Genomic DNA, 27,300 nt, shown 5'->3' with positions numbered 1-27,300 from the left:
CGTCTCGTACTAGCTTGGAGAGATTTTGTAACCACTTGCGTATGTCTTTTTACTGTGTGTCTTATAGTTATTACCCAGTCATCATCTGAAGCCACGGAGTTGCGAGGTGACTTCAAAAAGTAAGTTACGCATTATTATGGAAGGCTGAATAATTTTTAACGAATGCTGCACAACATTTCAAAATGGCTCGTATAAACGACACTTTCATCATGGTGACGATGTCAGTAACGAAGAACGACTGGTATGTTATACGAATCTTTCGATTCCCCGACGATAGAAATCCGCTCCTTGATCACTGGGGTATTCGAGAAGCGCTGAGCGAACGACCTGATCGTTAGAAAATCTGCGACTGCTGTGAATCAGTCCCTCCACTGCCTGGACAGTGTCGTCCGTGGTCGATATCGGTGACCATCCATATCGATCACCATTGCCCATGTCTGTGTGGACTTCGTCAAAATGTTGCTACCATTTCACTACGGTTGCACGCAACGTTGCATTGATCCATATATCAACAGTATTTCGCGGTGAACCACCGTGTAATTTAGACGCCTTTCCACAAGAATCGTAGTGTCCCACGTAATTCAACTTTGAAGCGAATTTCCGGTTAGTTAACTACTTTACTTTCCGCGTCTTGGCAAGAACATCTGAAGTCCCTTTCTTCAAAACTGTGCAGATTTAATAGTCTTGCCATTGCATGAAAATGATGTTTCGCTGTGCCGTCAAAGTCCATCCTTGTGGACATGAGTAAATGTTCAAACGTCTGAGTGTCTCCGCATTTGCAATGGTCATCTTCAGAGTAGCCCCACATAATCATGCCCGAGGCAGCATCGAACCTGCAATTAGTGTATTCAGTGGTCTCCATGTACTATACTGTTGTTTTGTCGTTGTGCTACTTTCTGTTTGGGCTGAAGGTTTCTATTTTGCAGACAGTCCAATCATAAAGACATTTGCCGCGTCTGAGATCGGCCTTCTAGTGGTAGTGTCCATCGGATAAAACTCTTCCTGAACTTAAGGCGAGTTGCTGTTATTTTTCTCTCTTTTTCGCTAGCTACTTGGGCCTGGTATCTGGTGGTGCTATGGCCGCAAGTAGGTAATTTTTTTGGACAGATGTATGTCTCAGGCATCCGTGTCAATCCTCACAGTCTCATTCAAAACGACGTCTACTTGTCTGAAGTGGTATGAGGTTTCCCAAACGATTCCGGCATAGTCTCAGGCTGGAAAACAAAATCCCAGTGCTGATGGTCGAAGGACTTCAGGCTGCTCTCCCAATGTCGGTCCAATTAATTTAGTATAATATTGTTTCTTGCATCTTTGTTCGAATCATCAGTCTTCCGACTGGTCTGATACATTCTGCAACGAATTCGTCTCCTGTGTCAAACGTGTCATATCAGAGTAGCACTTGCAACCTACGTCCTCAATTATTTGCTGAATGTATTCCATCTCTGTCTCCGTCTACAGTTTGTACCCCCTGCATCTCCATCTATTACCATGGAAATTATTCGCTGATATCTTAACAGATGTTCTGACAACCTGTCCCTTCTTTTTGTCAGTTTTTTCGATACGTAACTTTTCTCGCTGATTCTGCGAAGAATCTCCTCATTTCATACCTTATCAGTCTACCTAATGATCAACATTCTTCGATAATACCACATCTCAAATGCTTCCATTCTCTTCTGTTCCGATATTCCCACAGTCCATGTTTCACTAATATAAGGTGCTGTGCTCTAAATGTAGAAATTTCTTCCTCAAATTAGGATCTATGTTTGATGTTAGTAGACTTCTCTTGGCAAGGAAAGCCCTTTTTGACAGGGCTACTCTGTTTTTATGTCATCCTTGTTCCGTCCGTCATGGGTTATTTTGCTGACTCAGTAACAAAAAAGAAAATAAATGGCTCTCAACACTATGGGACTTCTGAGAACTACTTAAACCTAACTAACCTAAGGACATCACACACATCCATGCCCGAGGCAGGATTCGAACCTGCGATCGTAGCGGTCACGCGGTTCATGACTGAAGCGCCTAGAGCCGCTCGGCCACACCGGACGTCTTCTAAGTTCAGGTCGGCCTTTGTATTCTGCTCTAAGTAGGAGACATCTCTCGGTGCAGCTGTAAGACTGGGTGATGCCTCAAGCCCTGGAACATGTGTCCTCTGCGGTGGTCCGAAGCGAATGTGTTCTAACTCTTCTGTAGGAAATTTAGCTAGTTCTGCCGGCGTCGGAATCTCTCCAGGCGGTTTTTATTGTAGGATCCGTTGGTTTCTGGGATGGTCGACTCCATCGTTCTGCCGATATTACTTCCTGACTACAGTTTCTTCGACGGACGATTTACTTCGATTTGACTGAGAATGTTTGGTTGTCGATTTAACCCTGCTCTGGCGCATATACGAACTGATTCTGAGTACTCTTACCCGTTATCTGATACATCTTTTTATAACTGAGGTTGTAGAAAATATTATCTATTTTATTCCCCCCCCCCCATTTTTCTGCTAATATGTATACCTGTGGATGCAACTATAAAACTGTGAAACTGGTCGTTTTAATAAAGGATCATTTAACAGTTGTTGCGGTTGTTCATTTATCAAGATGTATGTCCACAGGCGTGACTGCCCAGAGCACGAAGCGTTTTGTAAGCAGATAAGCTATGAAACTAGTACGCTGTACGTACACTACTGGCCATTAAAATTGCTACACCAATAAGAAATGCAGATGATAAACGGGTATTCATTGGACAAATATATTATACCAGAAGTGACATGTGATTACATTTTAAAGTAATTTTGGGTGCACAGATCCTGAGAAATCAGTACCCCGAACAACTACCCCTGGCTGTAATAACGGCCTTGATACGCCTAGGCCTTGAGTCAAACAGAGCTTGGATTGATTGTACAGGTACAGCTGCCCATGCAGCTTCAACACGATACCACAGTTCATCAAGAGTAGTGACTGGCGTATTGTGACGAGCCAGTTGCTCCGCCACCATTGACCAGACGTTTTCAATTGTTGATAGATCTGGAGAATGTGCTGGCCAAGGCAGCAGTCGAACATTTTCTGTATCCAGAAAGGCCCGTACAGGACCTGCTACATGCGGTCGTGCATTATCCTCCTGAAATGTAGGGTTTCGCAGGGATCGAATGAAGGTTAGATCCACGGGTCGTAACACATTCGAAATGTAACGTCCACTGTCCAAAGTGCCGTAAGAGTGAACAAGAGGTGACCGAGACGTGTAACCAATGGCACCCCATACCATCACGCCGGGTGTTACGCCAGTATGGCGATGACGAATACACGCTTCCAATGTGCGTTCACCGCGATGTCGCCAAACACGGATGCGACCATCATGATGCTGTAAACAGAATCTGGATTCATCCGAAAAAATGACGTTTTGCCATACGTGCACCCAGGTTCGTCGTTGAGCACACCATCGCAGGCACTCCTGTCTGTGATGCAGCATCATAGGTAACCGCAGCCACGGTCTCCGAGCTGATAGTCCATGCTACTGCAAACGTCATCGAACTGTTCGTGCAGATGGTTGTTGTCTTACAAACGTCCACATCTGTTGACTCAGGGATCGAGACGTGGCTGCACGATCCGTTACAGCCATGCGGATAAGATGCCTGTCATCTCGACAGCTAGTGATGCGAGGCCGTTGGGATCCAGCACGGCGTTCCGTATTACACTCCTGATCCCACCGATTCCATATTCTGCTAACAGTCATTGGATCTCGATCAACGCGAGCAGCAATGTCGCCATACGATAAACCGCAATCAGGATAGGCTACAATCCGACCTTTATCAAAGTCGGAAACGTGATGGTACGCATTTCTCCTCCTTAGACGAGGCATCACAGCAATATTTCACCAGGCAACGCTGGTCAACTGCTGTTTGTGTATGAGAAATCGTCACCAGTGTCGTATAGAATATATCAGACGTGTTTTCCTGTGGAGGAATCAATTGACCTATGACCTTGCGATCAAATGTTTTCGGTTCCCATTGGAGAGGCACGTCCTTTCGTCTAGTAATCGCACGGTTTTGCGGTGCGGTCGCAAAAACAGACACTAAACTTATTACAGTGAACGGAAACGGCAATGAACGAACGGATAGATCATAACTTTGCGAAAATAAAGAAAGAAAAATTTTTCAATCAGCGGTAGAATTGAACCAAGGACCTCTCATTCCACAGCTGCTCACGTTAACCACGGGACCACGGCACTCTTGGCTCACTAGCACCTGTGTTGTTGCTTATTTTGCGCATGGACTACTCAGTTTGTATATTTTGCTTATTTTTTTCAAGTTCCACACAACTTCTTCCTGTTTTCTCGATTGATCTGTGTTCAGTTTTTCAAGGCCTATCCACTGTGCCAACTTATAACTGAATCTGAGGAGGGTGTGATGGGGAGGTTCCCTTGTGAGTGTTTTTTGGGATTGCAACAGCGTGGTCCTAACAGACTATAGTCGTAATTAGTTGTTAGCCGCTACTCTGTTCGTATATCAGAAGTTTTGTTATGGTGAGTGATAATGACTAAGTAAGCTATTGTACGTGCAATATTTCCTGTTCGGGTAAGCATAACTCATGATATGTGTCCCGCTCTCCCCCTCCCGAGCTGTACTAACGCACGATGCGTGGCCATGCGCACGTCGTTGCCAAGCAAGGCGTACAGAGGGCCGTGGGTAGGAGCGCACATCTGTACAACGTGCTATTGATGTAGCTATATATTATACGACGTGTACATTATGCAGAAAATTGCCTGGAAGTATGGATTAAACACATCAAAGATTGTATAATTATAGTAGTCACTACTTTGAATCGTATCACAGAGCACATATCAACCAATTAAGGCGTTTGCAAAAATATAACAAAGAACAAAATTCAAAGATTAAATAGATTTCTCAAAGAGTAAATATTTTCCCTGATTTGCGAAATATTCTTCAAATCAGTAAGTTTCTTGTACTACACACTTTATAAAGTAGCTTATGTTCTTCCTCAGGGTTCAAGCTACCTCCATACAAATTTCATCGAAACTGGTTCAGGGAGATAGTCGAGGAAAGGTAACAGAGAGGTAGTTACGCATCTGAAATACTAGTACGATGAAATGTTCAATATCTTTTTTAGTTCGTGATCCGATTTTGGTGAAATAATGCTCAAGTTATATGCGAAAACCCCATGAAAATTTGTCTACTAGATTTGGATAAGCTTGTTCAAAAAGGCAAATAGATAGACACGACAATTTTACAAATTTATTATTAGCATAGATACAGATGTGGAAACGGTCGAAGCCCCAGTTCATACTGCACACGACACAAACAATATTCTTTTCCGGTGTACAAAATTTTGTGTCACCCCTGCCACTGCATGACAGGTGTTCCGAGAACAACAATGAGGTGATTTTCCAATTGAAATGTTTCCTTGTTTTTATATAAAACACCACATATTTTTCACGCATCCTAACTTCCAAAGTCTCTATCTTTCCATTCTTCCACCTGAAGATTCCTCTCTCACGTAGCTCTTCTGACATGGTGCCTTAATCCACGAGGTCCCTACCACCGAAGGTTCGAGTCCTCCCTCGTGCATGGGTGTGTTTGCTGTTCTTAGAATAATTTAGTTTAAGTAGTGTGTAAGTCTAGGGACCGATGACTCTAGTAGTTTCGTCCCTTAGCAATTCACACACATCTGAACACATTTTTGCTCTTCTGACTCTCTCTTTCCGTAATTCATTCCGTTACCTTCTTCTTGTTCAATTAGTTGTAATCCAATCTACCACCTTCTTAGGCCATCCGTTCTCACCAGAACTGCATACATGCCCATAAAATTTCAATCGTTTGGATTCCATTGTGTCCATTACACTGGTGGCAAGGTTCATATTGTCACGTATTCATTTTCAAGTTTATTTCATAGTGCCAACCTACAGTAACAACTCCAAAATCCCATCTCAATTTACCATAGCAAAACTGGAGAATTCTGCGAATAGTATCTCCCACAAGTCACCCATCGTTGGGGAACATGTATACTATAGGATGGCCAATGTAGATACAAAGGAGAACGCGAGGATCAGGCAATATACATGTCCAAAAAAACACACACCACACATTCATTATGGTAGTGACCGGGCCAAATATCTCACGAAATAAGCATCAAACGAAAAAACTAGAAAGAACGAAACTTGTCTAGCTTGAACGGGAAAACCAGATGGCGCTATGGTTGGCCCGCCAGATGGCGCTGCCATAGGTCAAACGGATATCAACTGCATTTTTTTAAATAGGAGCCACCATTTTTTATTATATATTCGTGTAGTACGTAAGAAAATATGAATGTTTTATTTGAACCACTTTTTTCGCTTTGTGAAAGATGGCGCTGTAATAGTCACAAACGAATAAGTACGTGGTATCACGTAACATTGCGCCAGTGCGGACGGTATTTGCTTCGTGATATATTGCCCGTGTTAAAATGGACCGTTTACCAATTGCGGAAAAGGTCGATATCGTGTTGATGGATAGCTATTGTGATCAAAATGCCCAACGGGCGTGTGCTATGTATGCTGCTCGGTATCCTGGACGACATCATTCAAGTATCCGGACCGTTCGCCGGATAGTTACGTTATTTAAGGGAACAGGAAGTGTTCAGCCACAAGTGAAACGTCAACCACGACCTGCAACAAATGATGATGCCCAAGTAGGTGTTTTAGCTGCTGTCACGGCTAATCCGCACATCAGCAGCAGACAAATTGCGCGATAATGGGGAATCTCAAAAACGTCGGTGTTGAGAATGCTACATCAACATCGATTGCACCCGCACCATATTTCTATGCACCAGGAATTGCATGGAGACGACTTTGAACGTCGTGTACAGTTCTGCCACTGGGTACAAGAGAAATTACGGGACGATGACAGATTTTTTACATGCGTTCTATTTAGCGAAGAAGCGTCATTCACCAACAGCGGTAACGTAATCCGGCATAATATGCACTACTGGGCAACGGAAAATCCAAGATGGCTGCGACAAGTGGAACATCAGCGACCTTGGCGGGTTAATGTATGGTGCGGCATTATGAGTGGAAGGATGATTGGACACCATTTTATCGATGGCAGTCTAAATGATGCAAGGTATGCTTATTTCCTACGTAATGTTCTACCGATGTTACTACAAGATGTTTCACTGCATAACAGAATGGCGATGTACTTCCAGCATGATGGATGTCCGGCACATAGCTCGCGTGCGGTTGAAGCGGTACTGAATAGCATATTTCATGACAGGTGGATTGGTCGTCGAAGCACCATACCATGGCCCGCACTTTCACAGAATCTTACGTCCCCGGATTTCTTTATGTGGTGAAAGTTGAAGGATATTTGCCATTGTGATCCACCGACAACGCCTGACAACATGCGTTAGCGCATTGTCAATGCATGTCGGAACATGTTGTTGTTGTTGTGGTCTTCAGTCCTGACACTGGTTTGATGCAGCTCTCCATGCTACTCTATCCCGTGCAAGCTTCTTCCTCTCCCAGTACCTACTGCAACCTACATCCTGAATCTGCTTATTGTATTCATCTCTTGGTCTCCCTCTACGATTTTTACCCTCCACGCTGCCCTCCAATGCTAAATTTGTGATCCCTTGATGCCTCAAAATATGTCCTACCAACCGATCCCTTCTTCTAGTCAAGTTGTGCCACAAACTCCTATTCTCCCCAATCCTATTCAGTACCTCCTCATTAGTTATGTGATCTATCCCATCTAATCTTCAGCATTCTTCTGTAGCACCACATTTAGAAAGCTTCTATTCTCTTCTTGTCCAAACCGGTTATCGTCCATGTTTCACTTCCATACATGGCTACACTCCATACAAATACTTTCAGAAACGACTTCCTGACACTTAAATCTATACTAGATGTTAACAAATTTCTCTTCTTCAGAAACGATTTCCTTGCCATTGCCAGTCTACATTTTATATCCTCTCTACTTCGACCATCATCAGTTATTTTGCTCCACAAATAGCAAAACTCCTTTACTACTTTAAGTGTCTTATTTCCTAATCTAATTCCCTCAGCATCACCCGACTTAATTCGACTACATTCCATTATCCTAGTTTTGCTTTTGTTGATGTTCATCTTATATCCTCCTTTCAAGACACTATCCATTCCGTCTAACTGCTCTTCCAAGTCCTTTGCTGTCTCTGACAGAATTACAATGTCATCAGCGAACCTCAAAGTTTTTTTTCTTGTCCATGGATTTTAATACCTACTCCGAACTTTTCTTTTGTTTCCTTTATTGCTTGCACAATATACAGATTGAATAACATCGAGGAGAGGCTACAATCCTGTCTCACTCCCTTCCCAACCACTGCTCCTCTTTCATGACCCTCGACTCTTATAACTGCCATCTGGTTTCTGTACAAATTGTAGATAGCCTTTCGCTCCCTGTATTTGACCCCTGCCACCTTCAGAATTTGAAAGAGAGTATTCCAGTTAACTTTGTCAAAAGCTTTCTCTAAGTCTACAAATGCTAGAAACGTAGGTTTGCCTTTCCTTAATCTAGCTTCTAAGATAAGTCGTAGGGTCACTATTGCCTCACTAATTCCAACATTTCTACGGAATCCAAACTGATCTTCCCCGAGGTCGGATTATACCAATTATTCCATTCGTCTGTAAAGAATTCGCGTTAGTATTTTGCAGCTGTGACTTATTAAACTGATAGTTCGGTAATTTTCACATCTGTCAACACCTGCTTTCTTTGGGATTGGAATTATGATATTCTTCTTGAAGTCTGAAGGTATTTCGCCTGTTTCATACATCTTGTTCACCAGATGGTAGAGTTTTGTCAGAACTGGCTCTCCCAAGGCCGTCAGTAGTTCCAATGGAATGTTGTCTACTCCGGGGGCCTTGTTTCGACTCGGGTCTTTCAGTGCTCTGTCAAACTCTTCACGCAGTGTCGTATCTCCCATTTCATGTTCATCTACATCCTCTTCCATTTCTATAATATTGTCCTCAAGTACATCACCCTTGTATAGACCCTCTATATACTCCTTCCACCTTTCTGCTTTCCATTCTTTGCTTAGAACTGGGTTTCCATCTGAGCTCTTGATGTTCATGCAAGTGGTTCTCTTATCTCCAGAGGTCTCTCTAATTTTTCTGTAGGCAGTATCTATCTTACCCCTAGTGACACTCGCTTCTACAACCATACATTTGTTCTCTAGCCATCCCTGCTTAGCAATTTTGCACTTTCTGTCGATCTCATTTTTGAGACGTTTGTATTCCATTTTTCCTGCTTCATTTACTGCATTTTTATATTTTCTCCTTTCATCAATTAAATTCAATATATCTTCTATTACCCAAGGATTTGTACTAGCCCTCGTCTTTTTACCTACTTGATCCTCTGCTGCCTTCACTACCTCATCCCTCAGAGCTACCCATTCTTCTTCTACTGTATTTCTTTCCCCCATTCCTGTCAATTGTTCCCTTATGCTCTCCCTGAAACTCTGTACAACCTCCGGTTTAGTCAGTTTATCCAGGTCCCATCTCCTTAAATTCCCACCTTTTTGCAGTTTCTTCAGTTTTAATCTACAGATCGTAACCAATAGATTGTGGTCAGAGTCCACATCTGCTCCTGGAAATGTTTTACAATTTAAAACCTGGTTCCTAAATCTTTGTCTTATCATTATATAATCTTTCTGAAAGCTTTTAGTATCTCCACGGTTCTTCCATGTATACAACCTTCTTTCATGATTCTTGAACCAAGTGTTAGCTATTTTTTAAGTTATGCTCTGTGCAAAATTCTACCACGCGGCTTCCTCTTTTATTTCTTAGCCCCAATCCATATTCACCTACTACGTTTCCTTGTCTTCCTTTTCCTACTGTCGAATTCCAGTCACCTATGACTATTAAATTTTCGTCTCCCTTCACTATCTGAATAATTTCTTTTATTTCATCATACATTTCTTCAATTTCTTCGTCATCTGCAGAGCTAGTTGGCATATAAACTTGTACTACTGTAGTAGGCGTGGGCTTCGTGTCTATCTTTGCCACAATAATGCGTTCACTGTGCTGTTTGTAGTAGCTTACCCGCATTCCTATTTTCCTATTCATTATTAAATCTACTCCTGCATTACCCCTATTTGATTTTGTGCTTTTAACCCTGTAGTCACCTGACCAGAAGTCTTGTTCCTCCTGCCACCGAACTTCACTAATTCCCACTATATCAAACTTTAACCTATCCATTTCCATTTTTAAAGTTTCTAACCAACCTGCCCGATTAAGGGATCTGAGGACGCCATCATCATTTAACCATACAGTAAAGCTGCATGCCCTCGGGAAAAATTACGGCCGTAGTTTCCCCTTGCTTTCAGGCGTTCGCAGTACCAGCACAGCAAGGCCGTTTTGGTTATTATTACAAGGCCAGATCAGTCAATCATCCAGACTGTTGCCCTTGCAACTACTGAAAAGGCTGCTGCCCCTCTTCAGGAACCACACGTTTGTCTGGCCTCTCAACAGATACCCCTCCGTTGTGGTTGCACCTACGGTACGGCTATCTGTATCGCTGAGGCACGCAAGCCTCTCCACCAACGGCAAGGTCCATGGTTCATGGGGTGGGTGTCGGAACATAACAGAACACAAACTACTCGCTGTTGAGAGGAATGTCGTTACACGTATTGCCAAATCCATTGAGGTTGACGCACATCATTTTGAGCATTTATTGCATTATATATATATATATATATATATATATATATATATATATATATATATATATATATTGTGTGTGTGTGTGTGTGTGTGTGTGCGCGTGCAAGACCGGGATTCGAACCCGGATTTCCTGCTTTACACCAGCGGTCGTCTTGCCCACCTCGTTTATCCAACTACACTTCCCGTCCAACCCAAATTCCAGACTTGTCACAACTACTTTCGTAGTTTCGTGTCCACTATTCTCATTTCTTGCAGCATTTCGCATGATGCCACAAGACTTCGGACCTAGTGTGCATCCACAGTGTGTGTATAAAATACCATCAAGCAGTACATATTAATATTATACTGAAGCGCCAAAGAAACTGCTATAGGCATGCGTATTCAAATAAGGAAATTAGGAGATTTGTGGTAAAGTTCCTAAGGGACCAAACTGCTGAGGTCATCGGTCCCTAGGCTTACACATTACTTAATCTAACTTAAATTAACTAACGCTAAGGACGACACCTACATACCCATGCCAGGGGGAGAACTCGAACCTCCGACGGGCGGAGCCGCGCGAACCATGGCAAGGCGCACAGACTGCGCGGCTACCCCGCGCGGCTTAAAATAAGGAGATATGTAAATAGGTAGAATGCGGTTCTGCGGTCGGTAACGCTATTATAAGACAACAAGCGTCTGGCACTGTTATGAGATCGGTTACTGCTGTTATAATGGCAGGTTATCAAGATGTAAGTGCGTTTGAACGTGGTGTTATAGTCGGCGCACGAGCTATGGGACAGAGCATCTCCGAGATAGCGATAAAGTGGAGATTTTCCCGTACGACCATTTCACAAGTGTACCGCGAAAAACTGGAATCCGGTAAAACATGAGATATCCGACTTTACTGCGGCTGGAAAAATAGCCTGCAAGAACGGGACCAACGACGACTGAAGAGAACCGTTCAACGTTACAGAAGTGCAACCCTCCCTAAAATTGCTGCGGATTTCAATGTTGGGGCATCAGCAAGTGTCAGCGTGTGAACCATTCAACGAAACATCATCGATATGATGACCGCACCCTTGATGACTGTAAGACATAAAGCTTTACGCCTCGTCTGGGTCTGTCAACACCGACATTGGGCCGTTGATGACTGGAAACATGCTGCCTGTTCGAACGAGTGTAATTTCAAATTGTATCGTGAGGATGGACGTGTACGGGTATGGAGACAACTTAATGAATCCATAGACCCTGCATGTCAGCAGGGGACTACTCAAGCTGCTGGAGGCTCTGTAAAGGTGTGGGGTGTATGCAGCTGGAGTGACAGGGGTCCCCTGATACGTCTAGATACGACTCTGACAGGTGGCACGTACGTAAGCATCTTGTCTGATCACCTGCATCCATTCATGTCCATTGTGCATTCCGACGGACTTGGGCAATTTCATCAGGATGATGCGACACCCCCCACGTCCAGAATTTCTTCATAGTGGCTCCAAGAAGACTCTTCTGAGTTGAAAGGCAGCACGTTTTGTATTATCGCGAACTATGGGAGAGAGTGTCATAGAAATGATACTGGAATTGTGCTGGAAATCATTACAAGAGAGGCGTTTTGCGTTGCGACGGAGTCTTCTCACGAAATTCCAAAAAAAAAGAAAAAGAAAAGGCTCTGAGGACTATGGGACTCAACTTCTGAGGTGATAAGTCCCCTAGAACTTAGAACTACTTAAACCTAACTAACCTAAGGACATCACACACATCCATGCCCGAGGCACACTGTAGCGCCTAGAACCGCTGGGCCACTCCGGCCGGCGCGAAATTCCAATCACCAACTTTCTCCTCCTAATGCGAAAGTATTTTGTTGACACCGACTTGCATAGGGAGGAACGATCGCCATGATAAAATAAGGGAAATCAGAGCTCGTACGGAAAGATATAGGTGTTCAATCTTTCCGCGCACTATACGAGATTGGAATAATAGAGAATTGTGAAGGTGGCTCGACGAACCCTCTGTCAGGCACTTAAATGTGATTTTCAGAGTATCCCTGTAGATGTAGAAGTAGAAACATTTCCTCTGCCAACCAAATTCCCAGACATGAACATTATTGAGCATACCTGGGATGCCTCGCAACGTGCTGTTCAGAAGAGATCTCCACCCCGTCGTACTCTTACGGATTTATGGACAGCGCTTCAGAATTCATAGCATCAATTCCCTCCAGCACTACTTCAGACCTTTGCCGAGTCGATGCCACGTCATGTTGCGGCACTTTTGCGTACTCGCGGCGGCCCAACATAATATTAGGCAGGTGTACCAATTTCTTTGACTCTTCAATGTTTATGTGTGGTGTCTGTTCATGGTATGTTCAGTGTGGATGCACCGTACGTACGAACTCCTCCAGGAATCTTGCCAAATCATACAATGTAAGCTTTTACGGCCGGTATTGTCTTCACTTAAAACTTCCGGGCTGATAGGCCATGGTCGAAGTATGAAACTCTGTCCTGACGTTCCGTCTCCAACTGCGGCAGACATCCTCGGAGGTACAGCGGCGAACTACTGTACCTCCGAGGATGTCTCCCGCAGTTGGAGACGAAACGTCAGGAGAGAGTTTTATACTTCGACCACGGACTATCAGCCCGGAAGTTTTAAGTGAAGAGAATCATGCCAAAAGCTGCAAGCAGTGAGGATTGTCGACAGAGGGCCTCTACTGAAGCAATGTGCCACAAGTTGGGAATTTGCTTTGGACGGGAAGCGTGCTCGGATAGACGATGCACACGAGGCGACAGCTCGAGTAAAGCGGAAAATTCGAGTTCGAGTCCTGCTCTGGCTCAAATTTTTACTTGTCGCCATTGAATTATTTCAATGCCCTTATGCGGCTAACATCGCTCGCCTATCAAGTTAAAACTTCGAGATTACCTCTCACCAGGTACAGGTGAATCGTTTTGCTATGCTATTGACGGTAGTTTTAAACTGAAGAAAAAAAAACACGAAACACAGAATGGGGAGAGCATGGGAGGGGTAAGGGGAGGGTAGACGTTGTGACGGCAGCCGGCAGCCGGCGCCCACGCAGGCCATTATTTGCGGTGGACCAGTGGGGGTGACACGTGCAGGCGCGCGGCCGCCAGCCGGCAGCGCCGCTCAGAGCTCCGAGGGCGGCCGCTTCCCTCCAATCAATACGCACAGCGCGCCGCGGCACAGCCTCCGCCGCGCCGCGCCGTGCCGGCACCGGCGCGCTGCTTGGGTGCGTAGCCGGCGCGCTCGCAGGCCGGGCCGGCTGCCCGCTAACCCCCACATTCAAAAAGCACATCGGCAACAATACGAAAATATCAACCAGGTACTGGGCTTACACCACCTGATCAACACATCAGAAGAACTAGGGCACCTATTACAGGACAACAATGTGGCTATGTCCACCATTCACGTTTATGACGGCCTGAACTGTGCTATGGACACTTTCAATGACGTGCCTGAATAAATGTGGAGCAATGGCAACCCATTTCTGGTCAAGAACACATCGCTACACTATTTTCGGCAACAGTACGAAAATATCAACCAGGTACTGGGCTTACACCATCTCATCAACACATCAGAAGAATTCGGGCACCTATTACAGAACAACAGTGTGGGTATGTCTACCGTTCACGTTTATGACGGCCTTAACTGTGCTATGGACACTTTCAATGACGTACCTGAATACCTGTGGAGGAACGGCAACCCATTTCTGGTCAAGTACAGAAACCAGAGATGCTGTACACTGCGATCTGTAGAGAACTCATCCCAAAGGTGTTACACTGGTTTCAAATCGAGATGTTGGACAGGCCAGTCTCTTTCAGCAACTTTGTTTTCAAAAAACCATTGCCATATACAGGGGGACACTTATTGAACTATATGAAATAAAATCGTCTAACTTCTGGACGGTTTGCGATAAGATGTTAAAACTGGATCGTTGGCCGCGGGGCGTGATGGGAATTAGTATGCTCATTGTTGTTTCTTTTAGTGAGGAAGCCCACTTTCATTTTGATGGATTCGTCAATAAGCAAAATTGACACATTTGGGGACTGAGAATTGGCATTTCACGATCGAAAACTCTCTTCAGCCTCAACGGGTGACTGTGTGGTGTGCAATGTCCAGTCACGAAATAATCTGCTCGATATTCCATGATGGCACGGTGACTACCGAACAGTACGTGAAGATTTTAGAAGATAATTTCACCCCCATTATCCAAAGAGACCCTGTTTGTACCCTATGAAAGTGTCTTGATGTTTGTTAAGTTTTACTTTATTTATCAAGCGCGACGTCAGAAACTGCCTCTCTGGTCTCCTCGCCTTTCCTAATGAAAAATTAATCGTCATGTAATAGGTCCTCAGTTCACTACGACTTTATAATTTCTGTCTTTATGGTTCTAATCTCGTACTATCCATTCTAATGTGTCAACTCACAACCAAACGAGATTGCTATGGTATATTGAACATAATTGTCAGGTAGTGCTCATCTTAACCGATAAATCTTGATTCGTTGTAAGCAGAGACAGGCAAGTCAGCTTAGTACCAGAAAACAATCATACATTATTTAGCTACTGGTGTAGTGACGTCCAGTATATTTTAAACATTTTCAGTTACCTTGTAATTTTATTACTTGCCTTTTCTGTGCTACAAGGCACTTAGTAAAAGAGGTATACCTCAGTTTCTAATCTAATAAAAAAGAAATAAACTTTCAGTGATGTTAGTGATTAATCGTTCACCACAGAATTATTTAGGCTTTTTACGGTTGTGCTATTATTATGTTTCTATAGCAAGTATATGTATCAAAAACAATTTAATAATGATGCTTTAATGACAATAAGATTATTATATTTCATGTAACTCTGCCAGCACTTCTCATCCGCTGCTAGCGTAGTAAACATATGTTGGGGGTCGCACTGTACGCAGAAGCGTCTAACACCTCTTGGTTCGTATTTAGACCTCTGTGTGATACATTCCGGCAATTCAGTGAAATACTAGAACGGCAAATAAGCAATAAAAGGAAACTTTCTTTGAAGGATAATATGATAAAATACCATATGTATTTTTTAATGCTGCACTCAGAAAAAAGAAACTTTTTTTTCGCTTCCCGTTACAAATAACGCAACTGTCTCACTTCAAATATCTAGGCTATACCACTCAGGGGACTGGCCTTGAAAAGACTGGCTATAACATTCGTTGCAACAAAAGGGAAACAGTTTTCAGACTTCTAACCAGCACACGGTTTGGACAACTATAGATTTTCTTTTATCATCCCAGAAAATTTCTGTCTCTTTCTTTCTGCCATATACATTTCATCTGTGCCAGGTGCCTTTTTTTGCGTCCTCTTATTGCAGAATTATATTAGAAACATTCGAGACAAAAATTTTCACATTTGACAGCTTTATCTGCCGTACTATATTTATCATCGTTTCATTTTAAATAATGAAATTTTATTTCCCATAATTTTTCAGCACATTACAGTCTACGTAACGTTTCCAACTCACATATTCCTTAAAACATTAACCGAAACTCATTTTACATGGCATTGTATTCTAAAACAATGCCTGGTATGCTGAGTCTTGTACATCTTATGTACTGCTGTTCATAGGGAGTGTTCTCTAGGTCCACGGGCAGCTGGGAATCCACGCATAAACTCCGCAAAGGGCACGGTAACAATCCGTAGCTCCCCCTGCTGTGTGTTTATCACTGTCACGCACAGAGGACCGCAAGAAGTGGCCGTGCTAGGGTGTCAAGTGGAGTTGCCATTGACAAGGAAAGTCAATCATCGCCGCCGCAAAAACAGGATGTAGTGTGGCGGCTCGCGCGTCGTAGACCCCACCGGAAGAGACTTGTTAGCGCCGTTGTCCTGCGGGATTGCATAAAGGGCAGGGAGCTGCCTCGGCGTCTCGAAATCTTAATACAGAGGAAGTCACTGACAAAGTGACGTCTGGGGACAGTCCGCTACAAGAGGTCTGAACATCATGCAAGGGGCTCCACTCACACATTTGCTTAACATCTTAAAAAAAAAAAAAAAAATAAAGAAAAATGTGAATCTGAGAAAGGCGAATTTAATCTACAGGAGTTCCATTTTACAGTGAGAACAAAATCTCTCTTCTCTTCCTTCCACGTTGTTGAGCTCGCTGCTGTATCACCAAACAAACGTCCTGAAGAGAGATTTAAACAATAGGAATTTTACACTGTTCTGGACTGTTGTAAATCATATGCTGTTAAAAGAATATGCGTAAACTAAGCGACATGTGCAGGTTCTTGAGACTGCATCCTAATTTATTCAGTATTTTTTAGAGACGGAGGGGTTTAGAGCGGGGCAGCTGTTCTCAACCTTCTTACTCATTTGATGCTGCCCTCCAAGAATTACAAATTCCTCTTCGTACAAGGTTCTTAATACAGTCTATCCTTTTCATATTATTGTTATTACATCCTGATTTCCGACTGGTTATTTGTTGTATATATTCCAAACTCTGGCTTCTCTTAAAGTTTTCACTATCAGTATATCCGAAAATACCACGTCTTAACAATGTCCCTTCCCATCTTCAATATTTCCACATGTTCCTCACCTCGCTAATCCTGCGATAAACTTCTTCTTTTCATATCTGATCAGTCTACCCAATTTTCAACACCCTTCTATAACACCAAGCATCAGATGCTTCGATCTTCATCTCTTCCAGTTTTCCCATGGTCTACGTTTAAATTCGATACAATTGTGTACTCCAAGTGCGCATTCTCAGAAATTTCTTCCACAAATTATATCCGATGTTCGATTTTAGTAGACTTCTTTTGACCGGAAGTGCTCTCTTTTCTTCTGGTAGTCTCTCTGTTACGTCTGCCTTGTTTTATCCGTCATGTGCTATTTTATGGCAGAATTTTTGCACTTCGTAGTGCCCAGTTTTTATGTTTAGGTTATTGCTAATCTCATTTCTGCTACTACCAATTCTTTCGTCTTTCCGCTGTTTACTCTCAGTCCATAATGTTTGTTCATTAGACGGTTCTTTCCATTCAACAAGTCCCGCAATTCTTGCTCATACGTACAGATTTGTCAAAAATGTAAGAGCAAGTAATAGATGTATTTTAAATATAATGTGGTAATCAACCATATTGTACAACAGAAGAAGGATAAGTAAAGAATCAAAAATAGCGATAACAACAGAAAGAATTGGGAGGATGAGATAACCGACATTTTAGAAAGCGCGAATTGTGAAGAAATGCAACGGCTGACCCGAGATTTAGTAGGCGACTTACGCTGCTCTAACATGGTAAGTATAAGGAGTCGAAAGTTCCGATGATGTGACTGTTTAACGAAACTTCCGTAAATTCAAAACCGTTTTGTTTTGAATTTTCCAGAAATTATCAGTTATCATACATATTTCACCGCCGTCTCGCTCAATACTGTCAGTCTGCTGCAGTGCACCAATATAAAGTATGAAAATATCTTTCTTTATGTAGCTGAAGGTATTTATTTTGTTTCAGGGTGAAAAATTGGGCTCTGAAGTTCGGTGTTGGTCTTTGGGAGTTCAGCCGGCAATTCACGAAAATGGTTGACATACAAAAGGTAAATCAAAAGTTTCTTTCTTTTTCAAATAATTAATTGTTTAGTTAGCCAATACTCTATGAAAACAGTTCTCACTGTTTCTAGTCGTTTTTATGTAACATATTCTGCAATGTTCATTGATGCTATCAAATGGTATATTATATTCACTTAGTGACGTGTCATGTAAATGTAACAGCCTTTTTGTTCTTCATGTAATAATATCAAACTGTTGTACAATAAGCTGGCTGAGACGCACTAAACATATCAGGTTACTTCAGAGCTCGTTTAACTGTCTCAGCGAACGTACTAAGAAATTTACCGTCAGGATGATAGTCTCTGCACATACCTCCTCTGTTCTGTTGCATGAGATGTTACTGTTTCTAAGTACTGTTTCTGACAGCAATGTATTTTTGCTAGTGTGATAGATCGAAACCACGCGAAGAACCTTCCTCTTCGTGTAGCAGACGAAGTCGACCTATAACTCACCTTAAAGTACAGCCCGCTGCACAGTTTTTTTTTTTTAATTTCCTTAAATAAATGTTGTCTCTGAAATAAAACACGCCTGTTGCGAGTTGTGACGTCACCATTACGCTTTTATACTTAGTTGCTACCCGAGAAGCCACCAGACTGTATAAAAGTGTTAGGATAACACATCGTATATTGTTCTTAAGGGCATTACGTGTTCTCACATCTCGCCTATGAGGGCACATTCAGCATCATCCAACATGATCGTATTGGTGGTCCAGGTGAGGCATAATGTTGTATGGGCCTGCTGACCCCCAGATCTTTGAACACGCTATACTCATCGGTTGACATTATTGTGACACTGTGCTCCTTCCCATGTGCTTCTTTTCAGTGATGCATTCGGCCCTTACTTCATTTTCATGGATGACAATGCGTGACCGCATAGAGCAGAGCAGTTGGAGGAGATATTGGAATGAGAGTGTATTCGGCAAACTGACTGGCCTGTCAATTACGTCAACTTAAATCCCAGCGAGTGGGATGCGCTGGGGAGACGGATTTCAGAATGTCCACATAAACCTGCGTCCATCCAGCATTTGTCAACCTCGTTAGCGACGGATGGAACGCCCTGCCACAAGAACTCTTTACCATCCTTGGCCAACATGGGAGCACGTTGCAGAGCCTGCACTGTCGTGTTGGTGATCAGACGCACTATTAATAACGACGTCCTGCTTTTTTAATGCCCAGGGGATCATCATAAATCGCAGTGAGCTCGGTCTAATTATTGTCTGTCTTCGAATAAAAGTGTCATTTGTGTCGGTCTCATAGCTTATTTCTTTCAGTTAGATTCTGTACTATACGATAGGACTTCTTTTTACTTGTATGTACCGTCCAAGTTTCATCAAGTTATGTTCTTGGCAGTACTCATCATATGAAAGCTATTTTCATCCGTACGTTCTCCACACCGTGGTATTTTTAAATTATGATTGTTACCAGTGATTGTCCGTCAATAATGCGAACAAATAATAATGGAACTCCAGAATGAAGTTTTCACTCTACAGCAGAGAGTGCGTTGATATGATTTCATTCTGGAAAAATCCCCCAGGCTGTGACTGAGACATGTCTCCGCATTATGCTTTCTCCCAGGAGTGCTAGTTCTGCAAAGTACGCAGGAGAGCTTCTGTGAAGTTTGGAAGGTAGGAGACGAGGTACTGCAGAATTAAAGCTGTGAGGTTGAGTCGTGAGTAGTGATTGGAGTGATATATTGAATACAAGATGGAAAATGAATTCGAGAAAACACTTAAGTATCAGAATCACAATAAGAAATATGGTAACATGCTCCGAATTGTCTTCAACTAAAAGGGTATAGGTTAGGAACTGGATTCCTCGTGGAGAGGGGGTGGGTTCGGTCACGTTCCCGACCCTAACCTCATCTGCAAGTCACACATGAAACATAAATCAGTAGTACAGCAGATACAAGAATATGACGGCAAACATCTGGTGTATGTTATAAAGGAAGATATTGAACTCCCTAAGGATGCGTTTAGAAGGCTGGAATTGATAAAAATAACAAGGCAGTGAAGGACTTTGCGATGTCGCTGTTCGAGACTTCTCTTCTGTCCATGTGATTTACCCTCGAAGGAGCACACATCAAGGATTTATTGAATGATTAATTTGGGTCTGGGAAACGATGATAAGGAACCTCAGGCTGCAGAAGAAGAAAATGTGCATGCTGAACTGCCACCAGTTGAAGGTGACAATGGAGGTGCTAAATGTGTGCTGCTGCTAAAGACTGCATATCATTCTTCATTCTTTGAATGTTGTAATTTATGACTGCAATTATCTATCACCTTATTTATGTCATTTCATTGTAAGCTAGCCATTTTTGTTACTGTTTTGTGGAATAAAAAAAATATAAAAAAAGATGGTAGAGCACTTGCCCGAAAATGGCAAGGTCCCGAGTTCGAGTCTCGGTGTGGCACACAGTTTTAAAATGCCAGGAAGTTTAATAATGGAACTTTTTGAATATTTATTCTGCTTGTGTCCCTACATTTCAGTACAATTTTCACACGTTGCAACTTTTCTATAGAGCACAACTGTGAATATCCCCACGGACCTTCCAACATTGTTCACAGGGTCATTTATAGTGCATTAAACAGTGAGGACCCGAACATCTTGAAGGAAGGAAGGTTAGGGTTTTACGTCCCGTCGACAATGTTGTCAAGGTGGGGAGGGAAATCGGCCGTGCCCTTTAAAAGGAATCATTCCGGCATATGCCTGAAGTGATTTAAGGAAGCACGGAAAATCAAAATCTGAATGACCGGATGCATATTTTAATTGAAGTCCACCCAAAGGCGAATGAAGTGTGATAAACACTGCGCCAGCTACCTCAATCAATAACTTAAGACACTCTCGAAGTTGCTTTCAGATCTGGTTTCTCCCCGTTAAGATGAACGTGCTGTACTCTACCTGCTGGGAATTCCTAAATCAAAAAGTCGTCCGATTTTCCGTATGCTCGTATTTTCTCCGCTATTCCAATAGCGCTATGACGTGTGCTTCTGCTGCCTATGAGTAACTGCCGAAGCATCAGTGCAACAATGTCATGGATGTGGGAACCCGTTGTTCGAAGCAATTGCCGCTCTCCGTAGTTACGGCAATAACATTCTCCACCGTAGCGTGAAAATATTTCATAGATCGTTACGAATTGTCCGGGACCCACTGATCCGTACAAACATCTGTTTACGCACGGGTTGCTGTCCGCAGATACAAAATTATGCATGATAGAAAAATCTTTCCCGATCAGAAAATACGCGCTCGAAGCTATTAGACAACATAACCAAAACTGCACAGTTGCCTACCGCTGATGGAAACTAAATATTGCCTTCATTTCACGGGCTAAATATAATACGAGGAAGTTCCATGAGAGGTTCCATGTTTCGAGAGAGGTAGGAAAGAGAAGTGCTTCTGGAGTGCGTCGCAATTAGCGGCTAATTGCTGCAAGGGCTGCAAGCAGCAGGTGTCTGAGGCCTTCACGAGAACTGTTGGAGGACAACTTGTTCCGAGTGGTCGCCCTGTCTGAGTTCAGCCGTCTGAAATGTGTAGCAGCCAGATGTTGCTTTATTAACGAGGTCCTGAAATACCCGACAACCACCGCGTATCCACCACCGAGTCTTAAGCAGAAGCCTGAGCAGGTGAGGATATTCGAGGATATTCCGCAGATTCTTCTTCTTGTTAATATTAATTGTCGAATTGTCCTGCGAAATAATATGCGTTCTGCACATTCCTCCCCCAATCATTTCTGTTCCTGACTTTCGGAGCTCATGGTCCTTTTCTCAGGGCCATCACGTGTGTATCTCTGTTGATACCATCCTTACATCTTGTCCGTGGCCTTCCTCTGCCCCTTCTACTCCCAGTAGTCTTTCCTCTTCCATCCTAATTAGGTATCCTACCCACATCAATCTTCTTTTCTTTGCTCTTCGGCCAATACAACCTTGTGAGTACAGGTTTGCCAGTTCCTGCTTCTTTAAATATAGTCCATTCCCGTGACTGGGTGTCCCCTTTGGGGCAAAATATTTTCGTTAATATCTCTTGCTCGAATGCAAGCACTTTTTGTTCATCTGTTCTACTTAATATAAATGTTCCAGACCCATATAGAGCTATCGGAAGAAAACACTCTGGTACAGAATGCCTTTAAAACTTCTCGAAATTGCTGTACCGCACAACAGGTCCCTTACCCCAAAATATGCTCTGTTAGTCGCTACAATCCTTGCCTTAATCTCAATCGATGTTCTGTTTTTTTGTGCTAAAAATTCTTCCTAAACATTTAAATAAAAGTTAGTTCATCAATTGTCAGTGGGGTACCAACATTGGGTGCCCTGCTTACCACCATGTACTCATTCTCCTCGTTAATTTGCAACCCCGCTTTCCTTGCAATAAGAACTTGTCATGAGCTGCAGGTCCTCTTCGCTATCACTTACCTGCATATGAAAGCCGATTTATTCTGTTATTACTCCGTCTTATTCCAGCTAGGCGACTATGTTGTGTACTCTGTCTATCTTTTGTAAAATTAAGTTAAAAGATACTGGTGATAATTCGTCTCCTAATCTAAGGCCAGTTCTGACCTCACAATGTTCTGACTCCCCTTTACTGATAGATTTCCTCTAGACATTTCTCTATTAGACGTATTAACTTTTGTGGAAACAGGCTCTTTCAACACATTGGTGACTGTGCCCTTTATGCTGTCATTAACTTTTTGGATGACAACAACCACCATGTGAACATCAACGTTATGTTCCCAACCTTTCTCGGTTACCTGTATGTGCTTAAGAAGCCTACATAAGGGGCGAATCACTTGGAACTTACACCACAATTATTGTGGAAACATAAAGTGCTATTGATGTGCGGTTTTCACAGAATGGATTGGTGGCCAGGGGCCCGTATTGTTAGCCAATCAAGAGATTGTAGTAATACTTCGAAAGTATATTTATTGTGTAAAAATACACTTTTTAAATGGAACAATGACTATTGATATTAACATACTAAGAGTAAAGTAAATTGGAATGTCAGTGGTGTTTGTTGCAAGATTCTAGTAAGAGTCGTTTACGAGATATCATACTTTGAAAAGTTCCCACGCCGACACTTGAACTACAACCTGTGGTAGCACACACTAAAGAACAACATAAATGCATACCCTAATTATATAGATTCTAAAAAGTAACGAGACAATTGACAATCACAGGTTGTATTCAAAATGACCGACGGCAACAGCTATACAAGCTTCCAGTCTGGTATGGAACGACTTCTGCGCTCGTGCTAGCATTTCAGCGGAGATGTACGAGAAGGATGCAGTAATACGTCGTTGCATATTGTCGGGCGATTCTAAAAAGTAACGAGACAATTGACAATCACAGGTTGTATTCAAAATGACCGACGGCAACAGCTATACAAGCTTCCAGTCTGGTATGGAACGACTGCTGCGCTCGTGCTAGCATTTCAGCGGAGATGTACGAGAAGGATGCAGTAATACGTCGTTGCATATTGTCGGGCGATTCTAAAAAGTAACGAGACAATTGACAATCACAGGTTGTATTCAAAATGACCGACGGCAACAGCTATACAAGCTTCCAGTCTGGTATGGAACGACTGCTGCGCTCGTGCTAGCATTTCAGCGGAGATGTACGAGAAGGATGCAGTAATACGTCGTTGCATATTGTCGGGCGATTCTAAAAAGTAACGAGACAATTGACAATCACAGGTTGTATTCAAAATGACCGACGGCAACAGCTATACAAGCTTCCAGTCTGGTATGGAACGACTGCTGCGCTCGTGCTAGCATTTCAGCGGAGATGTACGAGAAGGATGCAGTAATACGTCGTTGCATATTGTCGGGCGATTCTAAAAAGTAACGAGACAATTGACAATCACAGGTTGTATTCAAAATGACCGACGGCAACAGCTATACAAGCTTCCAGTCTGGTATGGAACGACTGCTGCGCTCGTGCTAGCATTTCAGCGGAGATGTACGAGAAGGATGCAGTAATACGTCGTTGCATATTGTCGGGCGTTGCTGGTGTGTCCTAGCACACAGGGTCTTTCAGCTTTCCCGACAGAAAAAAAGTGTAGTGGTGTCAAATCAGGAGAACGAACTGGCCTCGTTACACGTCCCCTACGTCCAATTCAATGATCTGGAGACAATTCGTGAAGACATGCTGTAGTACTTCGTGAACTATGGGCTGGACAGCTATCATGGTGGCACCACAGGTTCCTCTAGTCTGCAGAGGAACGTCTTCCAGCACCCATGGAAGATGGTCTATTAGGAGGCTGCGATACTGGGGCACTTTCATTGTTCCGTCGATGAAAAAGGGGTCTATGAGCTGATGCTTCACTATCCCACACCACACCACACGTTTACACTTCTGATGAATCCAATGGGGATTGTCAAAACCTCAATAGTGCATATTTCAGCAGTTTGCTTGGGTATGATTGGTAAGTGTGGCTTCATCACTACACAAGATACATGATACATCTGGAGTATCCTGTCTAAATATCTATGTACAGGAGTTAACATGAGTCTCATGATCGCTTCCATAGAGCTTTTGATGGAAAGAAACGTGGTAGGGTTGGAACCTATGTTGATGAAGAATGCGTAAGACACTTGCCTCAGTCATCCCACTTCCTCATGAGATTGTGCGGAAGCTAACATGCAGACCAACTGCAAGAATCTCAATATCTCCTTCTTCTGTCATCACTTGTTTCCTTCTGTTACGTTGTCTAGGCGTTACACTACCACTTTCACGTAACTGGTTGAAGAGGTTGATAAATAACGCTGAGATGGTTGATGTATATTGGGATATTTTGCCACATACACCATGCAAGAACGAAGTGCATTCTTCCTTCACTCTCCGTACTCCATGAACATGTCGGCTCTTTTCTGCACCGTAAAAGCCATCCTCCACTTATGACCTACTGCTTGGACTGTCACACATCAACTGACTAGCAAGTCGCAGTGCACTCAGGGAACACACTAGCACACTGTAAGCAAATATAACGACATCGCGCGTAGCAACTACGCTGGTTGAATGGCACAAACAAGTATAGGTGTGGAAACTTTTCAAAATATGATATCTCGTAAACGACTCGCACTAGAATCCTGCTACAAACATACCTGACATTCCAATTTACCCTATTTTTAGTTTGTTAATATCTTAGGTATTGTTCCATTTTAAAAAAGTTTAAGTTTGCACAAAAATACACTAAGTATTACTACAGTCTTTCGATTGGCTAACAGTACTAGCCCTTGACTACCTATACATTTTGTGAAAACTGCGCATCAATAGCACTTTCTATTCCTGCAATATTTATGGTGTAAGTTTTTGGTGATTCACTTCATTTGGTTGGTCTGTTTCTTCTGAAACCACAGCCGTAGTCCCCCATAATTCCTTCTGAAGTTGGAATCATTTTCCTCAGTAGACACTTACACGGAACTTGGTAGCTTACATTAGTGAGTGCAATCCTTCAATAACTATCAAATGTCAAGGGGTGTTCTTTTGTAGTATAGGGCATATTACGGCTATTTTCCAGTCATCAGGCAATAGTTTCGTAATCATTTTCATCAGCACAGGTCCACGATTTGATCTTCACCGAAAGCCTTATTATTTTTTAGGTTTTTTGATTTTTGTCGTATTTCTCCATCAGGGATCTCTACGCTGTTGTCTATGGTGTCTGATACCTCCAATGACAAAGAGTGAATGCGGTCATCAAGGTTAGTAGTTCTGCGAAGTACTGTGCTCATCGCCGTTCTACTTTAGTGTCATTCGTGAGGCTCTTCCCCGGCGTGTCTCTGGCTAATGTTTTCCTTTTCTTTAATTTATGTGTTACTTTCTTTACTTTTTGGTACATTCGCCCTATTCTGTGCTGGAAACAGTCCTCTACGGCTTCTCCTGTTAGCTCCTTGTAATACTTCAATTTCTCTTACCTTAGTATATTAGCTGTTTTCTTCCTTATTCTGGTATATTGTCTTTTAACTCTTGGTCTCTCATATTTTCTAACCACCTCTTCCTAGCCAATCTGCCCTCTCCAATATTTTTCTGGCACACTTCATTGTACCATACTTCTGCTGATTCAGGCAGTGGTAAATACTTTGAGGATAAAATCCCACACCAACGCTTTGTGGTTAAAAGTTGTAGGACAGCATCAATATCACTATTTTCGTCTGTTTAGATTACATATGAGCGACAGTAATAATAATTATTGTTTTAATCCACTATTATCACCGTTCGGGGTTGACTACCAGTGTTCTGTGAACACGAGGCACGAAAACGATATCCACTTTGATAACACCTCCTTAAGCATTCTACAGAAAGGTGTGTATTACAAAGCAGGTTTAATTTTCAATGGGTTTCAGCAGAGAGGAAAAAATGAGCGATAAACACCAAATCTTCCAATCTAAGTTGAAAGGTTTCCTTGCGGCATACTACTTCTATTCTTTACAGGAATTCCTCACAGGAGTTGAGAAGTTTTCTTTGCGATGTTATTTATTCCTACATCATCTCACAATTTTTCCGTTTTTTATTAATTACTTCGCTTATAAATTTTCTAGTCAACCTTCAGTAAATTATACGGGGTCTTCCAAGAGGAACAGGTAATATTCAGGGATATGACAGCAACGATAATTCGAAGGAAAAAGTCTAGTTAACGTGAGCTCTAAAATGCATACCTTTCGAACTATGAGCACTTCTTCAGTAGAAGAGATTCTTTTCACATAATCGAAGATGAAGAAGTGCTCGTAGCTCCTAAGGTATGCATTGTAGACTCCATGTTGACTAGACGTTTTCCTTCGAATTTTCGTTGTTGTCATATCCCTGAATATTCACCATTCCACTTTATTGTAGGAAATTTAATGTAGTTACCTTTTATACTGGGATACATTTTCGCTGCAGGTCATAGTTCTCGAACACCACAGCCTCCAGTGAAAACGTAACCCAGCACAAAATTTAACCAAATTAAATTTCCTACAAAATGCCCCTGTAAGACTAATAGTTTGCGTGTAGCGAGCGCAACAATATGAGAACGTCGCGTCTGATTTTTGGAGGCGTTGTGGGCTGCAATAAACCTTAAGGTATGGGATGCTGAATCACTTTCTATAAGGATTTA

The 27,300-nt window shown here is 42.6% G+C and overlaps 1 protein-coding gene across 1 annotated transcript in view; it reads left to right on the top strand.

Annotated features, from left to right (window-relative positions):
- Nucleotides 1–27,300, top strand: part of LOC126259958 (voltage-dependent calcium channel subunit alpha-2/delta-3) — a 941,077-nt gene that overhangs the window by 298,357 nt on the left and 615,420 nt on the right. The window contains exon 2 of the mRNA XM_049957069.1: nucleotides 18,126–18,207. Within this exon, the coding sequence (XP_049813026.1) occupies nucleotides 18,190–18,207 (18 nt within the window). The 5' untranslated portion in view covers nucleotides 18,126–18,189. The remainder of the gene's footprint in view (nucleotides 1–18,125; nucleotides 18,208–27,300) is intronic.

The sequence above is a fragment of the Schistocerca nitens genome, chromosome 5 (assembly GCF_023898315.1).
Source record: "Schistocerca nitens isolate TAMUIC-IGC-003100 chromosome 5, iqSchNite1.1, whole genome shotgun sequence".
Taxonomy (NCBI): domain Eukaryota; kingdom Metazoa; phylum Arthropoda; class Insecta; order Orthoptera; family Acrididae; genus Schistocerca; species Schistocerca nitens.
Note: the sequence above shows the minus strand (reverse complement) of the source record. Positions and strands in the feature narration are given on the sequence as shown.